The 22677-nt window shown below is 43.8% G+C and overlaps 1 protein-coding gene across 1 annotated transcript in view; it reads right to left on the reverse strand.

The window, feature by feature from the left end:
• The window catches only part of Dync2li1 (dynein cytoplasmic 2 light intermediate chain 1), a 36087-nt gene extending 19350 nt beyond the window's left edge, over positions 1–16737 (reverse strand). The window contains exons 1-5 of the mRNA XM_028892599.2: positions 16611–16737; positions 14699–14816; positions 9439–9473; positions 7503–7572; positions 2736–2824 (exon numbers count right to left, since the gene is read on the reverse strand). Of these exons, the coding sequence (XP_028748432.1) occupies positions 2736–2824; positions 7503–7572; positions 9439–9473; positions 14699–14816; positions 16611–16618 (320 nt within the window). The 5' untranslated portion in view covers positions 16619–16737. The remainder of the gene's footprint in view (positions 1–2735; positions 2825–7502; positions 7573–9438; positions 9474–14698; positions 14817–16610) is intronic.
• Positions 16738–22677: the final 5940 nt, after the last annotated feature.

Consider the following 22677-nt stretch of genomic DNA (forward strand, 5'->3'; position numbering starts at 1 on the left):
ACCCAGATCTATCTCCAATTGATAACCACTTGTAAATGAAAGTTGAGTCTTCTCTAAGGGAGTCTACAATTGCTGTTCTTGGTTGTCATTTTGACTATAACTGGAATTATCTAAAATGAAGTGGCTGGATATACTTGTGAGAGATTTTTGTCTTAATTAATTGAATCATTTGAAGTGGGAAGACCCACTTTTGGTTCAGATCTTTTGAGGTCGGAGGATCCATCTTTAATCTGGCGGTACCTTCTGCTGGCAGCCTGGATAAAGGACACTGAAGAAGGAAGCAGCTCTCTTTGCCTGCTTGCTCTAGTTCTTGCTGGCAAGTCCAGTCCTTCACTGACATTACAGCCTACTTCTTCCGGGTTCCAGCGTATCCTGAAGACCAGCCGAGACGTCAAGCTTGCCTGCACTGAACGGCTACTGGGATTCTTGGACCTTTCATTGGTAGACCGCCATTGTTGGAATAGCTGGACCACAGCCTGTACGCCATTTGAATAAATCACCTTTCTCTCTACATATAGATTCATTCTATCCGTCCTGTCCCTCTAGAGAATGCTGACAAACACAGAGTCTCACTGGAGAAACAAACTACTTTTAAGGGTAGACTACACACAGCAGTAGACAGCCAAGAGAACACAAAGAGAACGGCATCTTTGGAGTTCTCAGTCTCATGATGGTGTGTCAGAGCTTTTAATTAATTAATTAATTAATTTTATCTCTTAAGATATTTTTAATTTATTTCATGCGGTGTGTATGTGTGTGAGTGCATCCCTTTTTATACCCTAATTGGTGTACATATTATGGCTTCCAGTTTTGTGCTTTTATGGGATTCCTGAGTGGCTCTCTGTGTCTCTATCTGTTTTATGTCTTTTCTTGAACTCTTTTCCTTCTGTTTGTTTGTGATGTCCTATTCTGATGTGTTAGTTTTTGTTTTGTATTATTATTATTTTTTTAAATTATTATTCCTTAGAAGCCTGTTTATTTTCTACTAAGGAACAGAAAAGGGTGAATCTAGATGGAGGGGAAGGTAGAGAGGAAGTGAGGGGGTAGACAAAGGGAACGCTAATTGGACTATACTGTAGGAGAAAAAAGTCTATTTTCAATACAAAGAAAAAATAAAACAAAACCTAATGGTGCTGTAGGTTGTCTACAGAAGGCTGGAAGACCCAGGTCTCCACCCGTGACTCTAGGTTCTCCTCACTATCGAGTGTCCTGTGTAAGCACAGTCACTTTTGTGTCTGGGCAGATGGCTCGGCTGGTGTGGTGCATGCCAAGAAAGCCTGAGGACCGGAAGTTCAGATCCCCAGCACCCGTTCAAATGCTGTGTCCAGGGCATGCACCTGCAGTCAGTCCTAGTGCTCGGAAGGCAGACAGGAGAATCTCTGAGGCTCCGAGGCTCCCTGGCTACCCAGCTACTATTGAGGAGCTCCGGGTTCAGCAAGAGACCCTATCTCAAAAGTATTAAATAAGGTGAAGGATAATTAGAAGACACCCCATAGTGACCTTTGGCTTCCTTGTACCCACAGACACATACATATGAACACGTGTATGTACACACACACACACACACACACACACACACACACACACACACAGAGAGAGAGAGAGAGAGAGAGAGAGAGAGAGAGAGAGAGAGAGAGAGAGAGAGAGAGAAATAATAGTTCATGCTTGCTTTAATCCCAGGGCTCGGAAGGCAAAGTTGGGTGGACCTCTGTGAGTTTGAAGCTACCTGGGGCTACATTGCCAGACCCTGTCTCAAAATAAAAGAGAATAAGTTACATTTTACTAAAAAGAAGAAATCACTAGATAAATTAAGCCAGCCTGACCTGTATCCAGCCAGCTCTGGAAAAGCAATTGTCTTGGAAAGAAGACACCCATCCCTAAGGCTCTGCATGCTTGAAATGTAACAAATGATACCTGGTCCTTGAATTTGGCTCAGCAACAGTGATGGTCTGGGTTAATCACGGAAAACAAAGATACTTCACATTTAATTGTTTTTCTTCGCTAAGATCAGTTCCCAGTAACTTAGAAAGGTCACAAGTTTCCACATCTGATATGGCCAATGTGTGGGAGTGTCTGTGGATTTTGGGTGAACCCCTTGGTTTGGGTTCTTAAAAGCCAGTAGAGAGAACAACAAAAGCCAGGCAGTGGTGGCACACACCTTTGGTCCCAGCACAGGCAGGCAGATCTCTGAGTTCGAGGTCAGCCTGGTCTACAGAGTGAGTTCCAGGACAGCCAGGATACACAAAGAAACCTTGTCTCCAAAATCAAAACAAAACAATAAGACAAACAAACACACAAATGAAAAAGCCAGTCGAGAGATCTCTCCTCTCCAACAGTCTTCCTTTGGATGAAGCTCAATGATATTACTGTGCATTAAATTCCATGGGAGACTGACACAGCCAGATGAAGAAAAATCCCAGAGCTGAGTTAACTTCCACTAAGAGCGGAAAGAATTATGCTTTTCATATTAGTTTTGAAAATGAATTCATCACCCAAATACTATTTGATGTGTTTTCCCTGCTAGCAGGCTTGTAAAGTACGTCACTGGCAGGAATGTATCTCACTCGGCCTTAGCCGGAACCCTGGGTCTCTCAAGACTTCTCTGGACGCAAAGCTCTAAGCTCATAAAAAGGAGGGGCTGCAAACCTCCAGACGACCAAAAACAGTCTCCAAATTGTTGACTCGGGAAAGCCTGTGTGCCTGCATCCTTGGAAGGCCTGTGAACTTCCACTCACCTCAACGAATCGCATGTGATTGGTATGCTTATTAGGTCCAATAAGGAGGTTCCTCCACCCAGCTCCCAAAAGTGAGCAATGTCTTTTGGCTGAAAGAAAATAGAGGGTTTAAAAAATATTCAATTTCCAACTTTTGAGTGGTTTTTATATTAGCGCCTATCAATAATAATTATAGATACAAAATATACACCCCTTGACTGATCCTTTCTTTTTACTTGAAACTTTTGCCTTCCTTTATTCCATACCTTGAAATGCATCCAATGCATTCTATGAACAAAGGTAAACCATCAGGAATAAATGTTTTCTCCTCCCAACTTTATAAATATTAATAGCACTTGAAATAGATACTTAAGTAAAATTGAAGCATAATTAATCAGTTTAACACATTTGGGATTCTAGATAAACATAAAGCAGTGGAATAGAGCATTATGATTTAGAAATACAGATGCTCGCAAATGAACAAGTTGTACAGGTTAAGACCTGAGAAATAGCCGGGCGGTGGTGGCGCACGCCTTTAATCCCAGCACTTGGGAGGCAGAGGCAGGCCAATCTCTGTGAGTTTGAGGCCAGCCTGGTCTCCAAAGCGAGTTCCAGGAAAGGCGCAAAGCTACACAGAGAAACCCTGTCTCGAAAAACCAAAAAAAAAAAAAAAAAAAAACCCTGAGAAACGGGGACACAGCAGATACAGTCTAGGCCCAAGGAACGTGACAGGCTGCCATTGGTAATGACAAGCGTGGGCAGGAGACTGGGATAAGGCTAGCCATGCTTTTCAGTTTGGAGAACCCTGTAGCTAAGAGGGGCCCGGCAGGGCCAGGCAGCCGTGTGGTTTGGAACAGTCTGATCTGAGAGCAGTGTCCAGGAGTCCTCGATGGGGCGCTTCTCCTGCTCTCAACTTCTGGGCTGATGCTCAAGAGTCTTTGTCTGGACAGGGAGCTGACAAAGGCTTCCATCTAGAACGCATAACGAAGCCTTTAACCCGACAAAGTGTGAAACCTTGGGAATAAATATAGAAAATCCCCATGCCATGGCCCAGTTAGAGGAAAAGCAGGTGAAAACCAGTCACGTGGTTCTCACGTACCTGCTGTCATGAACTAGAACGCACAGAAGGTAGTCAAGCAAGTTTCAGATGAACATACACTATTTTCCTTTTAGGGGACACATTCTTAGAACCTCTAAAATCACTTTACTGCTGTTGATACTTGAATCACTAACGTTTGTGGAATGAATCATTTTTCACTGGAAAATCTTCCTGGCTTCACAATGTGGCAAAGGAGCTTTTACAGGCCTTCTCGAAAGCCAAGCTTGTGAGAGCTCCTTCAAGTTTCCCATAAAAAGGGTAACTCACACCATACACCACATGAATCATAAAAACGAAACTCTTCTGCATCTCAGTATGCTTTCTTTGCTTTTTAATTTCTCAGTTTTAATAACTGACTTTCAATGGTGGATCCAGGAAGCAATAATAGGCAGTTTCAATTCCTGACACATTTGTATCTGTCATATAATTCTCTGTCTGTCTGTCTGTCTGTCTGTCTGTCTGTCTGTCTCTCTCTCTCTCTCTTCCTTTTTTGAGACAGGGTCTCACTATGCAGTCCTGGCTGGATTGGAACTTGCTACACAGACGCGGCTGACTTTGAACTCACAAAGATCCACATGCTTCCACTTCCTGAGTACCGAGATCATGGGTATGTGCTACCATGCTTGGCCATACAATTCTTTAATACACGATCTAATGAGCAAACATTTGAACTAGATCATTTCAACACAAATGTGCTTCTGTGTGGGAAGAGTAGGACCTTCTGTTCTAGACCGTTCTTCCACAGACCTAAGTTTAAGAAATGACCCCCTTTTGCTATGAGATTTCCAAAAGCAATTCCACTTAGGAATTTCTATCCCCACCAGTTTACTACTCTATGCTGAAACAGTTTCTGAACAGACACTGTACAGAACAGGTGAGAACAGGATTAGCCTCTAGGCCTGTGGTCTCCAACAGTACTATCAACGTTTAAATTTTTTTTTCCTCCTAAAATGCTATGGATTGAACTCAGGGACTAAAGAATGTTAGTCAAATCCTCTAACACTGGGCTACATTTCCAGTGCTATATTTTTTAAAAAAAACACTAGCAATTTAGATTTTGAACAGTATATTTCCCAAATATTCCACAGTTCAAGCCCCCTATTTTTAGAAGATTTTTAGAGAAATCAAAAGTAACTCCTAAAATGGATATGGTGATTCATTCACACCTCTAATACCAGCCCCCAGGAGGTTTAAGGCAGGAGGATCGTGAGTTCAAGGCCACTTAGGAGTGAACAGAGAGCACCAGATATAAGAAGAACCTGTCTTCGAAATGAAACAGAACCACCAGGGTGCTGGAGAGAGAGAGGGCCTGGTGATTAAAAGCGCTTGTTGCTCTGCAGAGAACCCTACTTGTTCCCACAGCAGCAGGCAGTCCTCAACTGCCTATGGCTCCGGCTCTAGGCACCCAATGCCCTCTTCTGGTTTCTGTGGGCACCTGACGCATGTGCAAATAAACCCACTCGAAGATACACATGCAAACACATAATTAAAAAGAAACACCTTGGAGTTACCATATAGTGTGTGTGTGTGTGTGTGTGTGTGTGTGTGTGTGTGTGTGTGTAGGAGACAAATTCTACTAGAGATCATATGTGACCGAGTAAAACCTCCAATACCTGGAATGAGTTAGTTTTTGTTGAGGTGTTGGCCAAAGAGGTCCCATGACGCCCCCAACACCTCTCAAGCATCAAAGGCTATTGCCGATGCTATTGTTTACTGGATGGATGGAAAGGTCCTATTGCCCAAGACACCACTTAATTATGTCATCAGACATGGCGAAGCTGAGCTCCCTCCCGCACATCTACAAACTTCATGTCTACTGATGAGCATTCACAGTGCTGGGAGGTACTCTGCACCCCACCAGAGGAGAAGAGAAATCATTAACATCGCCCAGCTACAAACTCTGCAACGGTGACCTGCCTGCAAGATAGACTGGTGCAAAACTGGTACCGAGGTTATGGGAGCAACCAAGCACTTTTTGATTGGATTTAGGGCCCATTCCATGCGATGGAACCCCATCTGACACTGTTTTTTTTTTTTTTTTGGTTTTTCAAGACAGGGTTTCTCTGAGTAGCTTTGCGCCTTTCCTGGAGCTCACTTGGTAGCCCAGGCTGGCCTCGAACTCACAGAGATCCGCCTGGCTCTGCCTCCCGAGTGCTGGGATCAAAGGTGTGCGCCACCACCGCCCGGCCCCATCTGACTCTGTTAATGAGGCCAAGGACCTGAGACTAGACAGGTCATGGGTTTAGAGGAAAACCTACTATTCTTCTTCTTCTAAATGAACACAGCAATAAAATGACTCCTAATGACATATTGCTATACCCGAGTATCAGTGCATTGCTCAGATCTCATCAGAGAAGCTTCTTCTGGAAGGAGATGGTGATTAACACAGAGACCCACAGCTGGACAATGTGCAGACAGTGAGAGACCTTGGGGCATGCAGCTCTAAATGGATTAAATCCCTCCCATCAAGGCTCAGGGATCTTTGTGGAAGGGCGGGGGCGGGAGAAAGATGGCTAAGAGTCAGAAGTGGTGAATGACCCCATGGAAATAACGTCTTCCATACACAACAGGGCTGATACACACATATAAACTCACAGAGACCTTGATAGATGCACAAGGACTAGTTTAGATAAAATCCCGGCATGGAGAAGGGGAAGCAGGCACCAAGTTCCTGACCAAGAAACTATTTGGAATTGATAGCTGATGGGAGAGGGGAAATCAGTTTTCCCCAGTGGGGAAACCCGGGTATTAACAACCACACTCCAAGGCAGACCTCATGTTCAGAGTAACCCGTTGACAGATACAAAATGATCCCATGCTTTTCCTTTCTGTGTGCCTTTTCTCGTTATTGTTTGGTGTGTTTTCTTCTTTCCTCTGCTTTGCTTGGTTTGCTTGGGTTCCCCACCCACTTTGAGAGAGAAGAATATAAAGGCGGTGAGTATCCAGTGGAAAGGATAGGGAGGATTTGGAGGAGTGGGAATGTTCAAAATACATTGTACGACAAATCTAAAAAAGAATTTAAAATTACAAGAATGGAGAGACAGTAATAATGTTACTTTCATTTGAAAGATAGAAAAAGTCTCATCTATAGAATTATAAGTAGGCAAAAAACCCTATGCCATTAAGTTACAAAGAAATCTTATTTCATGCTGGGCCTGGTATCATATACTTTTCACTTCAATAATACCCAGAAGGCTAAGACAGGAGGATTGCAAATCTGGAATACAGAATGAGTTTCAGGAGATACATAAGATCTAGTCTTAAAACAAACAAACAAACAAACAACAACAACAAAAAAAAAAAAAACCATGTGGTGCATGCCTTTAATCCCAGCACTTTGGGAGGCAGAGCCAGACAGATCTCAGTGAGTTCAAGGCCAGCCTGGGCTACAGAGTGAGTTCCAGGACAGCCAGGGCTACACAGAGAAAAACAAACCAAACCAAAACAAAAAAGGCATAAGTACAAAAGTTGCAAATAAACCTTTTTCAACATTTTAGGATACAACAGAGAAAGCGAAATGTTTTCACAGATTAGGCGAGCTTCACATCAGTGGATCCTCATGTGACACTTAACAGCACATGTCTATGACATGCATCATTGGTATGTTTATTGTGTGTAGATAACACAGAGCCATCTCAGCATTAAGGCTTCCCACCGAAGGCATGAGACATGGCTTTAAAAAGACTCACTGTGTTATGCCCCTTCGTTCTTCTTCCGTATGTATATTCCAAAGCTAAGGTTGGCTTTGCTGGCTCATCCCTATACAACAAAGGCAGAATTGTTTATTATCATGATGGCGGAACTGGTTTCTTATGCTATAGTCCTGCCATTTTTACTTCTTCTTAAACACTTTATTAGTAAGGAGCTACCTTGAATACCAGCACTGAGGTAAAGTTAAGAAGATGTTATTCCACAAGACCCAAATAAGCCCTTCAACACCATCTGAGAGGTTTTAGTGGCAGGTGCAGCAGTGAGTAACAATGCCTAAATAGACGGGTACCCCTGCAGGGTGGAAAGTAGCAGGCTGGCAGCATCAAGGGCCATGCTGGGTCACCAACTCTCTGAATCCAGGCCGTGGGGAAATGCTGACTTGTTTGCTCAGCCTCGATGTGGGAGCTGAAAACCTAATTCCTGTCAACTAGTAAGGACATCAAGGGAAGACTTTTATGTAGTTTTTTGTTTCACATCTCAGCCCAAATATGAAAGTTGAAAAAAATTATATGAACAAGGGCATAAAATCAACAAACAACTTGGAAAATATTCAAATGATTATGAATTGTCCATGCAAGTTTAAATTGTTTAGTAAGCAACAATACGTTATACATTCATTTTTAATGTGGTAAGAAATACACGAAGTACATTTTACTGGTATAACCATTTTAAGTGTGCAGTTCATAGTATGAAGTATATTCATTCACATTGCTGGGCAATCAATCCTCACGACTTCTCAACGTGTAAAACCGCAACTCCATATGCGTTAAGCGACTTCCCATGTCCCTTCTGCCCACCCCCTGGCCACTGCCCCTCTCTGCTCAGCTTCTGTGGGACTAACTGCTCTGAGTACCTCATACAAAAGGAAGGGGACAGTTTGTCTATTTCGTGACTAGCTCATTGCACTTAGCATCGTATCTCCAAGTTCACCTACGTTGTAGACTATGACAGAATTTATTTCCTTTTTTATAAATTAAAGATTTACTTATTTTATGTGGATGAGTGTGGGCCTGCCTGAATGTATATGCACCATGAACATGTCAGGTGCCTGTGGAAGCCAGAGGAGCTGGATTCCTTGGAGTCACAGATAGCTGTGAGCCACCATGTGGGTGCCAGGAACCAACCCTGGGTTCTCTGCAAGAGCAGCGAGTGCTGTTCAGTGCTGGATTTCTTTCCTTTTTGAGGCTGAATAATATTGTATTTAGTTTTAACTTGAAGAACAAAAACCACAAGTTTAAAACTTGTGATTTGTATATTTCTATGTGTTGAATATTTTGAACTTCATTTTGGCAGATATCAATTCCCAAGATACATAACAAATACTATTTGGATATATTTCCTTAAAGATATAACTCTTTTAAGAAGCAAGATGCTTCCCCTAAGATAAAATGTCTAACACAGTTAACCCACATTTTGAAATATCATCATCCTCTATCTGGGTCTACTTCCAGAGAGCTGAAATGAACAATTTTAATTCACTGTTGCAGTTTATATCAGTTTATCTTAAACTAATGTTACATTGGATGATTTATTATAAAAACCACCTATTACAATCATTGTTCATACAGGCATAGATTAGGCACAATAAAAAGAATTCAAATACCAAAGCAGAAAAACCTAGAACAACATCAGCACTGTTAGAGGCTGGGTAATTATGGCAACATTTCTCCTTCAAACAGGAAATCTAGTATCAACCCCACATTTTTTTTTGGGTTTTCTTAGTCTTATCTTTAAAGGTGCTCTTAAAGGTTGTATTCAAGATTGAGAATATCTTTAAAGGTTGTAATCAAGATTGAGAATTAAATATTTTGAATCTCAAAATTATTCTCCTTCCATACCTTTTGGGGCTAACTTGCTCTGTTGTAGCTGGAATAGGCATGAATGCTGTCTAATAAAGGTTGACATAACACTTACCTGTCAAGACACCTTAGAATAATAGTAGTCTTTCCCTAGAAATTAAAAAGAAAGAATACTGTGTTAATGTCACCCACATGTAAAATTTTATTAGTGTTCGTGACTGTAGCCCAAAATAGCTTTTTAAATCATTTGAGTGATAAATTACCTGGAAACTAAAAACTAGGAACTTTCAGAATTACTTGAAAGTTTGATAAGTGGGAAAAGTGAACTGTCAACTTTCCATCACATGTAACTACACTGCTATTACTGTGATTATGAAGTCCCACAGACGACACATCTTAGCTAATCACCGCTCACCTTAGCGGTCACCTGACAGCTGTCTTCAACTTTCTCTTTACTCAGCAAGGCTAATTACTGGCTAGGCTGATTGGTGTATTCTAAAATGTTTCCCTCCCAACTGTTCAAGTGGAAACAAAGGGAAAGATAACACACAAATAAAAGATGTGCTGTAGAGAGGTTCAAAGCCGACAGCTCACACTCTGCTGAAGTACTTTCTTTTAATTCTAGAGGATGTATTCTTCCCAACTTCCTTCTTAGAAGTCAAGAAATAAAGGCTCTAGCCACTACACGAAACTTAACCCACATCCTACCCAGAGACAGTTCAATGAAAATGACTGAATGACTCCTTGCTAAGAAGGATGTGGAAGGCATGGCGGAGCAGCCTCCTGCAGGAAGTCTCTGGGCCGCAAGGAAGAGCTTGGAAAACCCTATGTTGCCAAAAAGACAGAATATTTTACTATATTTCTGTCTGCCTGCCTGCCTGCCCGTCCGTCCATCCATCCATCCATCCATCCATCCATCCATCCATCCATCCATCCATCCATCTATTATCTATCTATTATCTATCTATTTCTAAAAAGGCTACATTTTTATTTTATTTTATTTTATTTTTTAACCAAAAGGATGGTAATAAATCACTCCGGGTTCTATGTGCAGTCAGACTGAATGGACTCTCTGTAACTAGGTAACTGGAATGCTATAAGACAACACGCACTGCTGAAGGATGCCTGGAGCCATACAACACTTAACACAGACACCCGGATGGACCAAACAAATTGATAAGGCAATCCACACAAGGAATATACAGCTATTAGGTATGGCAATGTAGGAATACATTTACATGATAAGAGGTCAGCTTTGAAATGCCTTTCCCTGTTTCCTTTATGCACGTATGTATCTATCTACACATGTACACATGCACACATTGATGGGCATAACTATGTCAAGAGTGTTTCTAATGGACAGGTCTGCAGTTTTCTTGTGTCTCTGCTACATGTCACTTCCACGGTTTTATCTTGAATCCTTTCACACCGAGGAATGGCACGACTTCCAAATCACAGATGCAGAAGCACATTCTCCAGCCACTTCTCTAGGAATCCCAACAGTCTCCCTCACCTCAGCAAAGGTCTTGAAAACCTGCTGACCCTGACGTTTGTCCTCTGCCAGGCCCTTCCGACCTTCAACACCCTCTTTTTCCATCGAAAAGCCAGTAGTTTATCTCCACAGTCATCCTTGCAAATCAATGCCACCCTAGGCTTCCTCATCTGCAAAAACCTGTTCTAGAGAAACGCAACCACCTCTCCCCGCAACCCCCAAGCCCCTGGTGTCTGCACCCCTACACAGGAGGGATGGGAAAATTAGACATCCAGTGCTCCTCAGGACAGCATCACCTTACTCTCCATCATGGCAACAGTGACCTACTTCATTCTTTCCTACTTCCACCCATTGCTCTGGATCCTAAGGACACACACACGACCCCCAGGATCCGAACTGATGTGTTTTCACTATTCCTTGCTCTTCAAGCAATAGCCCTCATCTCATAGATGTTGATATGGCTTGAATACGATATATCCCTCCTAGCCTCGAGTATTGGATGCTTGGTTACCAACTGAAGAGTCCTGGGGAAATGACTGCATCTTGAGGGCCTTGATGGACGCCTAACACAATGGCATCATTAAGAGGTCGTGACAAACAGGAGTCAGGGCCTAGCTGGCGAAGTAGACCCTGGGAGTGTTCAAGTGCTCCTTCGGTCCTTCCTGTTTTGCTTTGCTCTACTTCCTAGCTGCCATGACTTGAGCAGCTTTGCTCTACTGTGCCCTCCCACCATGATGACTGAACCCTGACACAAGAGCCAAAAGGAGGAAATCTTCCCTCCCTTAAGCTGTTCCTGTTAGGGATTTGATCACAGTAGAAGACAGAAGTCAACACAGAGGCTCTCAGGTTCTCTCCGTCTCTGGCTGGGCTGGGTCCCTCTTGGTTTTCACCCCGGTGTCTGTCTCACGGCATTGGCGTGATGTTGTATGAGCATTACCGCCATGTCCCTTCACAGGAGAGACGGTGCCCTTGACTCCTGCTGCTACCGTGCCCAGGACAGCTGGTGAATGGGAGATGTCAACAGCCAGCCACTGTGTGCAGGAACAGGAGGCAGGAAGGAGAACAAGGAGGCACCCAACGAGAAAGTCTGAGCACTATTAGTTGCACAAGAGAAGCACTGATTTCTTCTCTTTATCCTTCAACGTCAATTAATGCTCTGAATCAATTCCAGAACCAGGCATTTATTCACAGAACACTACCTGTAAACATTCTGGCTTCTTGAGGTGCTCCTAAGTCTTCAAGAGAAAATCTGGTTGATATTTATGGTAGTAGAAATGAACAAACACTGGGTTATACAGGCCACTTACTGCTACCACGTGAAAGAGTGATTTCACAAACATCAAACCCTGAACCAAAACAGGCTGTCACAGTATAAAGAAGTCAAGAACAATAGTTACCTGGAGGGATGAGTAGAGACAGGGGACTGGGTGTTCAGTGTGGGACTGAGCATGCCTGGCTAGAGTCAGCAGCATTAGCAAAGCCCTTCGGGGATACTCTTTATTCAGAATATATTATGTAACAACAATTCATCTGGTCCACAAGACTAGCACCAGTCATTATATATGTGTGTATATGTGTCTAACAGGAAACTGTTGACATGTTAGACCCAATATGAAAACCACTCTCCTTTCTGGTATAGCAATTCCAGCCCTTGGGAAGTTAAAGCATGTTCAAGGCTAGCCTAGGCTACATGTAGTGAGACAGTCTCCAAAAAACATGTTTTTAGATGAAAAAAAAAATACTAAAAAGAAAGAAAATTACCCTATTCCCAATGGCAAACCCATGTTCATATAGTATACTGGGTTAAAAACTGTAAACATAAATAATACCTATGACAATTTTATTCATGTGTCATGCATGTGTTTGTGTGTGCATGTGTGTGTGAAGGTCAGAGGCTGACATCAGGTGTTTTGCTCAATCACTCTGTACCTTGTTTGTTTCTTTTGTTTTTGTTTCTGTTTTTGTTTTTCGAGACAAGGTTTCTCTGTGTAGTTTTGGTGCCTGTCCTGGATCTTGCTCTGTAGACCAGGCTGGCCTCGAACTCACAGAGATCTGCCTGGCTCTGCCTCCTGAGTGCTGGGATTAAAGGCCTGCGCCACCACCACCCGGCTGCACCTTGTTTTTTGAGTCTCTCACTGGACCTGGAGCTCATGAACAGGACTGGGCTGGCCAAGCTTCAGGGACCCCACCTATCTCTGCTCTACCCAGCCCATAGACACACCCTAGCTTCTACATGGATGCTGGGTACCTGAATTCAGACCAAGTACCCTACCAACTGAGACATCGCCTTAGCCCATGAAATTTCTATGCTAAAGAATTAAATTCAGGTCTAAATTAAAATGTGCAGGGAGGGAGCTGATAAGAAAACATTGGAAAGTACAGAAGTTAAAAATAAAATGAAATACAATGATTAAACATGTAGTGTCCATAAATTATTTATCTTTGCACATTAATATAAAAGATCAAATTATTTATAAATTTATATCCAGCTTATTTCAATTCACATTATTTTCTTCCAAAACTCCTAGCTTTTTTCTTTTAAACTTGATTTTACTTTCATTTATTCATTTGTATGTGTATGGGTGTTTTGCCTGTGTGTAGGTCTGTGCACAATGTGCATGCCCTGGTAACTGAGGAGGCCAGAAGAGGGTGTCCGATCCCTTGGGACTGGAGGAACAGCCAGTTGTGAGCCGTCATTGGGTGCTGGGACTCAGACCCAGGTCCTCTGGAAGAGCAGCCAGTGCTCTACACTGTTGAGCCACCTCTCCAGCCCCCACTTTTTTCTTGTTATGTAATTATTTATGCCAATAAATATGATTTTTAATAATAGTAAAGATAAAAACCCCATATGAGGCTATCCAGTGTTCTGGAGGTATTTCTGAGGAGATGCTGAGACATGAGGTATACCCAGGCTGCCCACTGAACACATAGCCTCACTGGTTCAGAACTTCATTTCTGGAAGCTTCCTATTTTTCAGTGCCTTTATGTGGAAGCATGAAACACGGAGAATGAATAGTAACGCGAACTCCAAATAGCACAGAGTATGATGCTACATGGATTCCAGCATCCGGCAGCTCACAAGCCTTGACCTTTCGTGGACAGTGGCGCTAGCAGGCCTGCCTTGCACACAGGATTCTGTGGTGGACACGAAGCATCTGTTCTTGCTGTGTGGCCACAACCCACAGTTTCAGTACACTTCGTCAAGTGACCTTACAGAGAATGGGCACTACCACCTCATCTCCCCCACATTTCCCAAAACAAACTAAGTCTTTGATAAGCATCATTAACACAATTCAATTATCCCTTCATAGAGACTCCTACAAGTGAAGTCACTGAGTCCACGGCGTGACTGTTGTTAGGATGCTGACTCACTGACTTAGGTGTTGACTCAGACATGTTAAGTGGATCCTGGCCTTTACATGCAATCAAAAAGAAGACCTGAATACTTCAAATTATCTTTCTTTTTTAAAAATTTATTTATTTTTATTTCACGTGCGTTCATGTTTTGCCTGCATGTATGTGTGTGTGAAGGTGTCAGATCCCCTGGAACTGGAGCTACAGGCAGTTATGAGTTGCCATGTGGGTGCTGGGAATTGAACCTGGGTCCTCTGGAAGAGCAGCCAGTGCTCTTAAACCACTGAGCCATCTCTCCAGTCCCACATACTTCAAATTATGAAATAAAAATAGTTAAGGGTCTTTCTAACATTTTGTTCACGGTTATAACTTTTCCTAGGTCAGTGGTAAGCCCTTTCTAATTTATGCTAATTCAGAGTGAACATCTGATCAAAGAGTTGAAAATCTGTAAATTTTACCAAAGTATTAAAGTAAAATTTGTCAATGATTGCTAAGTTATTTCAATAATGGGAGAATATTAAAGTCTTACCCCATTTTTACTGCCAAGGAAGAAGACGGATTTTTCTCCGATCTCGGCCCCATTCCCTTCACTGCCCTGGCTTGTCTTCTTCTCTACTTCAGCCTTTGCGATTTCCCAGAGAGTGTCACTGCACGAGACAGAGACAAACAAAAGCCAGAGAAACAGAAGGGCTTCTTAGCAATGGTCATTTCCAGCAGAGAAATTTTATTTCCGTCAGGTTTATAAAATACGATTTCCTGGAGTCAATAACCAGGTAAAACCCTGAAGTATCTTTCTAGCACCCTTCACCTGGAAATGGTTCGTGAAGCAAACTGAAACGGATAAGCAGACTAGCCTCGCTTCCCTTCCACCGCTGTGATCAAACACGCCGACAAAGCAAGGCTTTATCTGCCTCACAGTTCCACGAGTCATGGTGGCCAGCAGGTAACTCAGGGCAGCAGGAGTGTGCCACAGCTAGTCACGCCCACAGTCCAGAGCAGAGAGAATGCATGCATGCATCCGATTGCCCTTCTTGGGTAGACTAGCTGGCCAGGAAGCTCCAGCAGTCCTCCCGCCTTCAACCCCTCCCCAGAGTCCCGAGTTTCCAGGCACCTATCCTGCCCCTGGCTTTTTATCAACCTCTGATCCTCAGGCTTGAACATCAAGCACTTACTTGATCCACTGAGCCACCTTTGCAGTCCTAAGCAAATATTTGTTGAGGAACTAAAATATGCAAACCTCTGGGCTAATCCTCGAGCTCAAATCTGTTTCTTCATCTCTGGAGTGCCAATTAAAAAAGAAGAGAGGAGGAGGAGGAGGAGGAGGAGGATCTGCTTTTGGGGCCACAGTAATTGTTACCAAGTCCCTGCTCATTTTGTTTTAGGCACTGGCCTTTTAAACTACAAAAGCCATTTATAGTCTATAATTATTACTAGACAAGAACCCGAAACAGGGCTGACGATATAGTTAAGTGGTAACGTGCCTGCCTAACATGCACGAGTCTGTGGGTTCAACTCCCAGAACCTCCAAACAAAACAGGAATGTTTTAATGATGTCAAAACAGGAAAACAAAGTCAAAATAGAAACCCCGAAAATGTTGCACTGAGCTATTTTATTTCATAGGCCAGCCCCCAGGAATTCTGTCTCCATCGGCTTGCTCTGTTTACACACCATCCCTTCAAAGTGTGATTGTGTTTCTCAAGTACCCAGTAAAAGGAAAGGGTTCTTCCATCGGCCTTGCCTACACACACACACACACACACAAAACACAAAAAAAAAAAAAAAAAAAAAAAAAAAAAAAAAAAAAAAAACACTGTATCCATAGCTTCACTTCGTTAACCAATGAGAACGTGATGCAAAGCGTCCAGTCCTGAACTTCATAAACTCAACCGCCTCTGATCCAGAAGGGGGCGAAAGATCCCTGGCCCTCTCCCTGACTTCCTTGTAGGCCATTTGGAGGTTCAGACACTTTAAAGGGACCTTGTAGAGATGAAGAGTTCAAATGTATTTCACAAGCCATCAATACCTCCAACCCTCCACCTTCAAGGAGGCGCAGCACTTTGCATATCTCAAGTAGAGAAGTCCCGCACTGAGAGGCAGGGGGCCCTGGGGAGGAGGCTTTGTGGTCCGGATCACCGCCGCCTACCCTCCAGCCTGCCAGGGCAAGTGGCATCTCAAGAAACATCTATGCAATCAGCGAATGGATGGAGTTGATGAGTTTTCCCAATCGCTGACTTTTGCACTTGTTTGTGACAGAATCCTCAAGCTCTAGGCCTGTCGGGGGAGCTGGGAGCGGAGGCGCTGTTCTGCTGCGGTCTAAACCCACAGTCTCCCACCCACAGCGCCAGGGCTGGGTACCTCCGCGCCACCCTTCCGTGCCCCTTCTATGTCCAGGTGGGAAAGAAGGAAGGTCGTGAGCGGCCCGCGGGCCGGGCAGCAATACCTGGGCATGGTGGCTGTGCAGCCCAGATGTCCTGGGCTCCGCGTGGGAAACAGCCCTGACCCCGGAGGCCAGTAAGCTCCTAGTTGGGCCAGAGAATGCAGGCTCCTCAGTTGTCATGGCAGCGACGTCGTGGCGGGGGGGGGATTGCGTGCCGAGGAGATGCCTCATGGGAAATGTAGTTCTCGACATTCTGTTTGCGTTTCACTTTTCAGCATCAACCCCTAGGATGCCAGAGGGAAGGTATGGTGAGCGTCCTTGTGCGTCTGGAATCAAAAGGTTAGGACTTGAAGGTTTTTGGGTATTTTGTTTTGTTTTTATTTCTTTCTTCTTCTTCTTTTTTTAAAAAAGATTTATTATGTTCTGCCTGCATATATCCCTGCAGGCCAGAAGAGGGCGCCAGATCTCATTACAGATGGTTGTGAGCCTTCATGTGGCATGTGGTTGCTGGGAATTGAACTCAGGACCTTTGCAAGAGCAAACAGTGCTCTTAACCTCTGAGCCATCTCTCCAGCCCTTGTTTTTATTTCTATTGAGTGCCAACTGTATGTCAAGGGCCTCTGCCCTCTCATCTTTAACTCCCCTCCTCTGTCACATTGCCATGATTTGGGAATAGAAGCTGAAACAATGTTAAATTGTTATTCAGTAATTAATAATTATATAATAATAATAATCTAATAATAGAATAAAACAAATTCAGTAATTAAAATCAAAACAAGGCGTGCAACTTTCCCCCAGCTTTCTGAACGTTTGGCTGTACAATGTTTTAGGAAACAGTACACTATTTATTTAAAGTCAATGAAATGTGTGCCTCTCCTACATAATTAATTTACTTTATGAAGGTGGACTATATTTGTTTGAACTTTGGGAGCTCTTTATAGGAACCCCTGTTTACAGGAATCCCCACAAAAAGTATATAGACTATTTCCATATACAAAGCCCTGTACTATAGAGTAAGAAATGAGATAAGAACTCAGCCTTTAAAACAGATGTACACAAATAATTGTAATCATAATTCAAGGTAAGCAAGCTATTGGAGAAGAGGTACAGAAATACCCATGCCTGAAGAACTAGTCGAAACATTTGTGGCAGGTTTGATATTGGGCCTCTTCTGAATGTTGAATAGATCCAGGCCTAAGATCCCTGAATATTTGAAGGAAATTCTCTCCAGACCTCTGCCTTTGGGCTCAGTTTCTAAGGCGTGGTGTTTAAGAAGATGGGATTTGAAGCAAGATGGACCTAGATTCAGTTCCTAGTATGCAGAAGATTAAACTCCAGGCCTCCTGCACGCCAGGCGGCGAGCGCTTTACCTGAGTTACACACCCTCAGCCCCGTTGATGGATTTGAGTAAAGAGACGCAAGGAGCATATTCCTGGAAATGAAGCAAGATGTTGGCAAAAGAAAAGAGCCTTCATTTCAGATAAAGTCTTTGGGAGCTAAATCTGCTCAACAGTGCGGTGCATCGTGGAACTAGGAAAGGCCACAGTTGCACCATGGGAAGGGGGTAAACCGAAAATCGTCCAGTGGAGGAAGGATGGTTCCAAAGATGATGGTATATCCCTCGCTGAATTGGCTTGTACATTCTGGTGCTAGCCAGCCTGTGGCTTGTAAACTACCATTGTTGCTGTAATGACTTGGGTTCTGGGGCTTAGAGTCCCTGTGTGTGCTTTAGGAAGCCAGGTGAGTATTGATAACAACAGTGACAGCTTTTAGTAAGTGCTAGTGCGTACCGGGCACATCACCGCTAGCACTCCAAGACTATGACTGTTTTAGATAACCAGGATTGGTGGTTGGAGGAAGGAGTTCGGTAACCAGGAAGATCTGGGGTGGTCTGTCCAGACCCCAATCACCAGCATTAACTCAAGGTGGATTCAGTTGACCTGATGGGTGACTGAGTTCTCTTTTCCTCCTTTATTTCTTCAGAGGATTCATACTTGACCTTCTTGTTCCCAAGTGCGTTACTTTTCTTGGAGGATAAAACACCATGACCAAGGCAACTTACAGAAGAATGGGTTTGCATTGGCTTAGAGTCCCAGAGGGTTAGATTCCATAACGGCAGGAAAAAGCATGGCAACAAGCAGCCGGGGCAGCAGTGGGAACAGAAAGCTAAGAGCTCATGCCTGACACCAAAAGCACAAAGCAGAGTGCGAACTAGGCGCGGTGGGAGTCTTTAAACTCTCCAAGCCAGCTCTCAGAGTCATTTCTTCCTCCACCAAGGCTGCACCTCCCAAACCTTTCCAAACAGCGCTCCTTGCCTACTGGACACCAACCGTTTAAATGCCCAAGACGGTGGAGGACATCTCTTTCTTAAACCACCACAGTCACACAGTGTACTGGTTAGATTCTTAGCAACTTGACAGAAGCTGGAACCATCCGTAAGGAGGGAACCTTAGTTGAAAGATTGTCTTCATCAGATTAACACATTAGAGGGGTCTCTGGGGAGCATTTTCTTGATTTATGATTGTGATGTGAGAGGACCGAGCCCACCATGGATAGTGCCATCCATGGGCAGGTGGTACTCAGTGGTATGAGAAAGTAAACAGCCGGGTGGTGGTGGTGCACACCTTTAATCCCAGCACTCGGGAGGCAGAGGCAGGCGGATTTCTGTGAGTTCTAGGCCAGCCTGGTCTACAGAGTGAGTTCCAGGACAGGCACCAAAACTACACAGAGAAACCCTGTCTCGAAAAACAAACAACAATAGCAACAACAACAAAAAAGTAAATTGAGCAAGCCATGGAGAGCAAGGCAGTAAGCAACATTCCTTGGTGGTCTCTGCTTTATTTCCTGCCTCAGGTCCTGCCATACTTGAGTTCCTGCCCTGACTTCCATCAGTAATGGACAGTGATTCGGATATTTATTCAAATAAACCCTTTCCTCCCCAGTTGGCTTTTGGTCATGGTCTTTATCACAATAATAGAAAGAAAAACAAGACAAGAAGATCTGAGCCCCCTTCAGCATCACTTCAAGAAGGCTCAAGGATTTCAAGGTTGGACAGAGGAACAGGTTTACACCGCCTCCTGCATGGTATGGGCTGCCGCTCAGCAGGCTACAGGCACATGCGGAAACTGGAGAGTTGTGAACTGTCTGGAAGCATAGAAAGCGCCCATGGAGGCCGTGCCGTGGTGGCGCACGCCTTTGATCCCAGCACTCGGGAGGCAGAGCCAGGCGGATCTCTGTGAGTTCGAGGCCAGCCTGGGCTACAGAGCGAGATCCAGGAGAGGTACCAAAACTACACACAGAGGAGAAACCCTGTCTTGAAAGACAGAAAAGAAAGAAAGAAAGAGAAAGAAAGAAAAAGAAAGAAAAAGAAAGAAAGAAAGAAAGAAAGAAAGAAAGAGTCCCCGGAGCTGAGGTGGAAGCACAAGGCAGGTAGGTTAGACTGCTGGAAAAGGTCTTGCAGTCTGGGTTCACTTGCACTGCCTGTAAGAAGCACGGAAGATTCTAGAGTGGGCATGCTCTGACTGGTCTTGTGTTTCAGTGCGATAATTTTTTGCAGCTGTGTGGAGGATTTTTTGGGAACTTAGAAGACCATATGGAGACTGTTAACAACAGCCAGGAAAGTGACAGCGTTTTTACCTTCCCTTTGTTTTCAATGTTTCTGGCAGGGGAAAAAATAGTATACAGGAGAGAGAGGGGAGAGAGGAGAGAGAGAGAGAGAGAGAGAGAGAGAGAGAGAGAGAGAGAGAGAGAGAGAGAGAGAGAGAAACAGGAGATGTGGCTCGGTTATAGAATTCATGCCTAGCATATGAAAAGCCTTGTATTGAGTCCCTAGCACTTAAGAAAAAGAGAAAGAGCTGGGCGGTGGTGGCACATACCTTTAATCCCAGCACTCAGGAGGCAGAGCCAGGCAGATCTCTGTGAGTTCGAGGACAGCCTGGTCTACAGAGCAAAATCCAGGACAGGCACCAAAACTACACAGAGAAACCCTGTCTCAAACCACCCCCCACCAAAAAAAAAAAAAAAAAAAAAAAAAAAGACAAAAAGAAAAGTGGGAGAGAAGACAATGGGGGAAATGTTTATCCCAGAAGAAATAAACATTCAGCATTTTGTCGTCTCTCATCTAATTCTTCTTCTTGGAGTTAATGCTGTGCTGTGGCTAAAATCTGGATTTTAAGCATGTATTTCCATGTATCAGTTAGAAATGCGTCGGACCGAGCCTTGCTGGCTGCACATTATTGCACCATGCAGATTTGTTTTCATGGTTTCTTTTGGCATTCATCCAATGCTGAGTTGGTTTGGCATAAACATGAAATATGAATTGGGTTAATCAGAGTCCTTCCCTGGGATCTTTCAAATTATGATTGGAAAAAGCAGGTCATTCCCTTTGGAAAAATTACCATATGTTCTGCTAAATGGAGTTCAAGAACACGAAGCAGACACAGTGGTCTGAACAGACAGTCCTGGTACAGGTCCCCAGGGTTTTCCCAAGATCCCTCTGTGTCCTTTTCTTATGACTTCATTTAGTTATTTGAGGCATCCTAGGATCTTTGTAATGAAGATGAGAGGGGTGAATTTTCTCATTGTTTCCTGAGTTAGTTCACGTTGAATTTTAGAAGTTAGAATACCCCAAACTTCTCTGCTTTCCCAAGACCCAAGCCTATGCTCTAGTAGACAGCGGGAGTAGCAGATGAATGGAAAATCCTGTTAACGAGGTGTTGATGGCACAGAGGAAGAAAGGCAGGTTTAGAGGGCATCGTGGATTTGAATGAGCATCTAGACAGGCCACTATGCTAAGACAGACCATTGGATAAGGGCCACAAGAGTTACCTTACGTGGAATAGGCGACGTGGCATCAGTGTGGATGACAGCCCCCAGCTCCCAGGAGCAGCGTCACTATTTTCGATATAGGTGAAGTCACATTTGGCAAATACGGCACAGTTTGGAGCAAGTGGCATCTCATCCCGCGCCAGCTTCCTGCACTGGCCTATCAGTTTTGCTGTAGCGCCCACCTTCTAAGTTAAATGACCCACAACACCTTGATACCACCTGAAAACTGGGAACCATTTCCGGTCACCCTGCTATCTAGGTGTGAATTTAGCTTCATTTGGGGGTTCTTTTGTTTGTTTTGTTTTTCAATACAGGGTTTCTCTGTATATCCCTGGCTGTCCTGGAACACCTCCATAGACCACGCTGGCCTCGAACTCAGTGATTGGCCTGTCTCAGCCTCCCGAGTGCAGGGATTAAAGGCGTGTGCCGCCGCCGCCGCCGCCGCCGCCGCCGCCGCCGCCTCCTCCAGGCTTAATTTGGAGTTTCAAGGGGATAAAAGGTTTCTCTTCTGGCTGTAAATCGCTTTCTTCTTTTAGAGAAAAGGGAACTGGGGTGCTCTGGGCTTCTGTGTCTCCTCATGTCCCTACTGCCCAAGCCTCAGCCCCACAGAAATCAGCTGAGGGCCGGGGTGAGTGCAGATTTTGTGGCAGCCGAGAGGCAGCACATGGGAAAACTGACATTCCGGAGACACCGAAAGCCTTTACTGAAGAAATACAGGTAACCATGATGGTTAGTTCTTCAGGATTCTATTGCAGCTCAATTAACAGTTAAAAGTGAATTGTTCTAGGAACCTGGTCGTATTTTTCTCTATGGAAAGCACTTAGTCAAAATTGGGACAGAGTCTCTTTGTAAGTTATGGCTAATGTCTCCTGTAAATTGAGTTAAACTCATTTGTAAGGAATGGCAGTATTTGACTTTTAAGGCGCGTGTTACAGATTATCTTAAATTGGTTTTTAGAACATAATCTTTTGAACTCGCTTAAATGAAATAAAGGGGTTTATTGGAAAATCACACATTTCTATTTGTCTCTTTACATAGTCTATATGTATCCATATGCGCACGTGTAAAAATTACAACTTGTCTAAACAGCTTTCTTTCGTGTGAATGAAACAAAGCCACACCGAAGACAGATTGAATGTATGAGGCGGCGACAGCGACCACTTCCCCCACCGCACACCTTGGCTTTGACAACGAAAACATCAGGTATTTCTGGAAGATTATTCAAAAGGTGATGTTGAAGGCGGGTCTCGCAAATCATTTATTATGATTGAAAGGGAAGAAAAGGATAGGTGAGAAATATTAC

Source organism: Peromyscus leucopus, chromosome 22 (assembly GCF_004664715.2).
Source record: "Peromyscus leucopus breed LL Stock chromosome 22, UCI_PerLeu_2.1, whole genome shotgun sequence".
NCBI classification, from domain to species: domain Eukaryota; kingdom Metazoa; phylum Chordata; class Mammalia; order Rodentia; family Cricetidae; genus Peromyscus; species Peromyscus leucopus.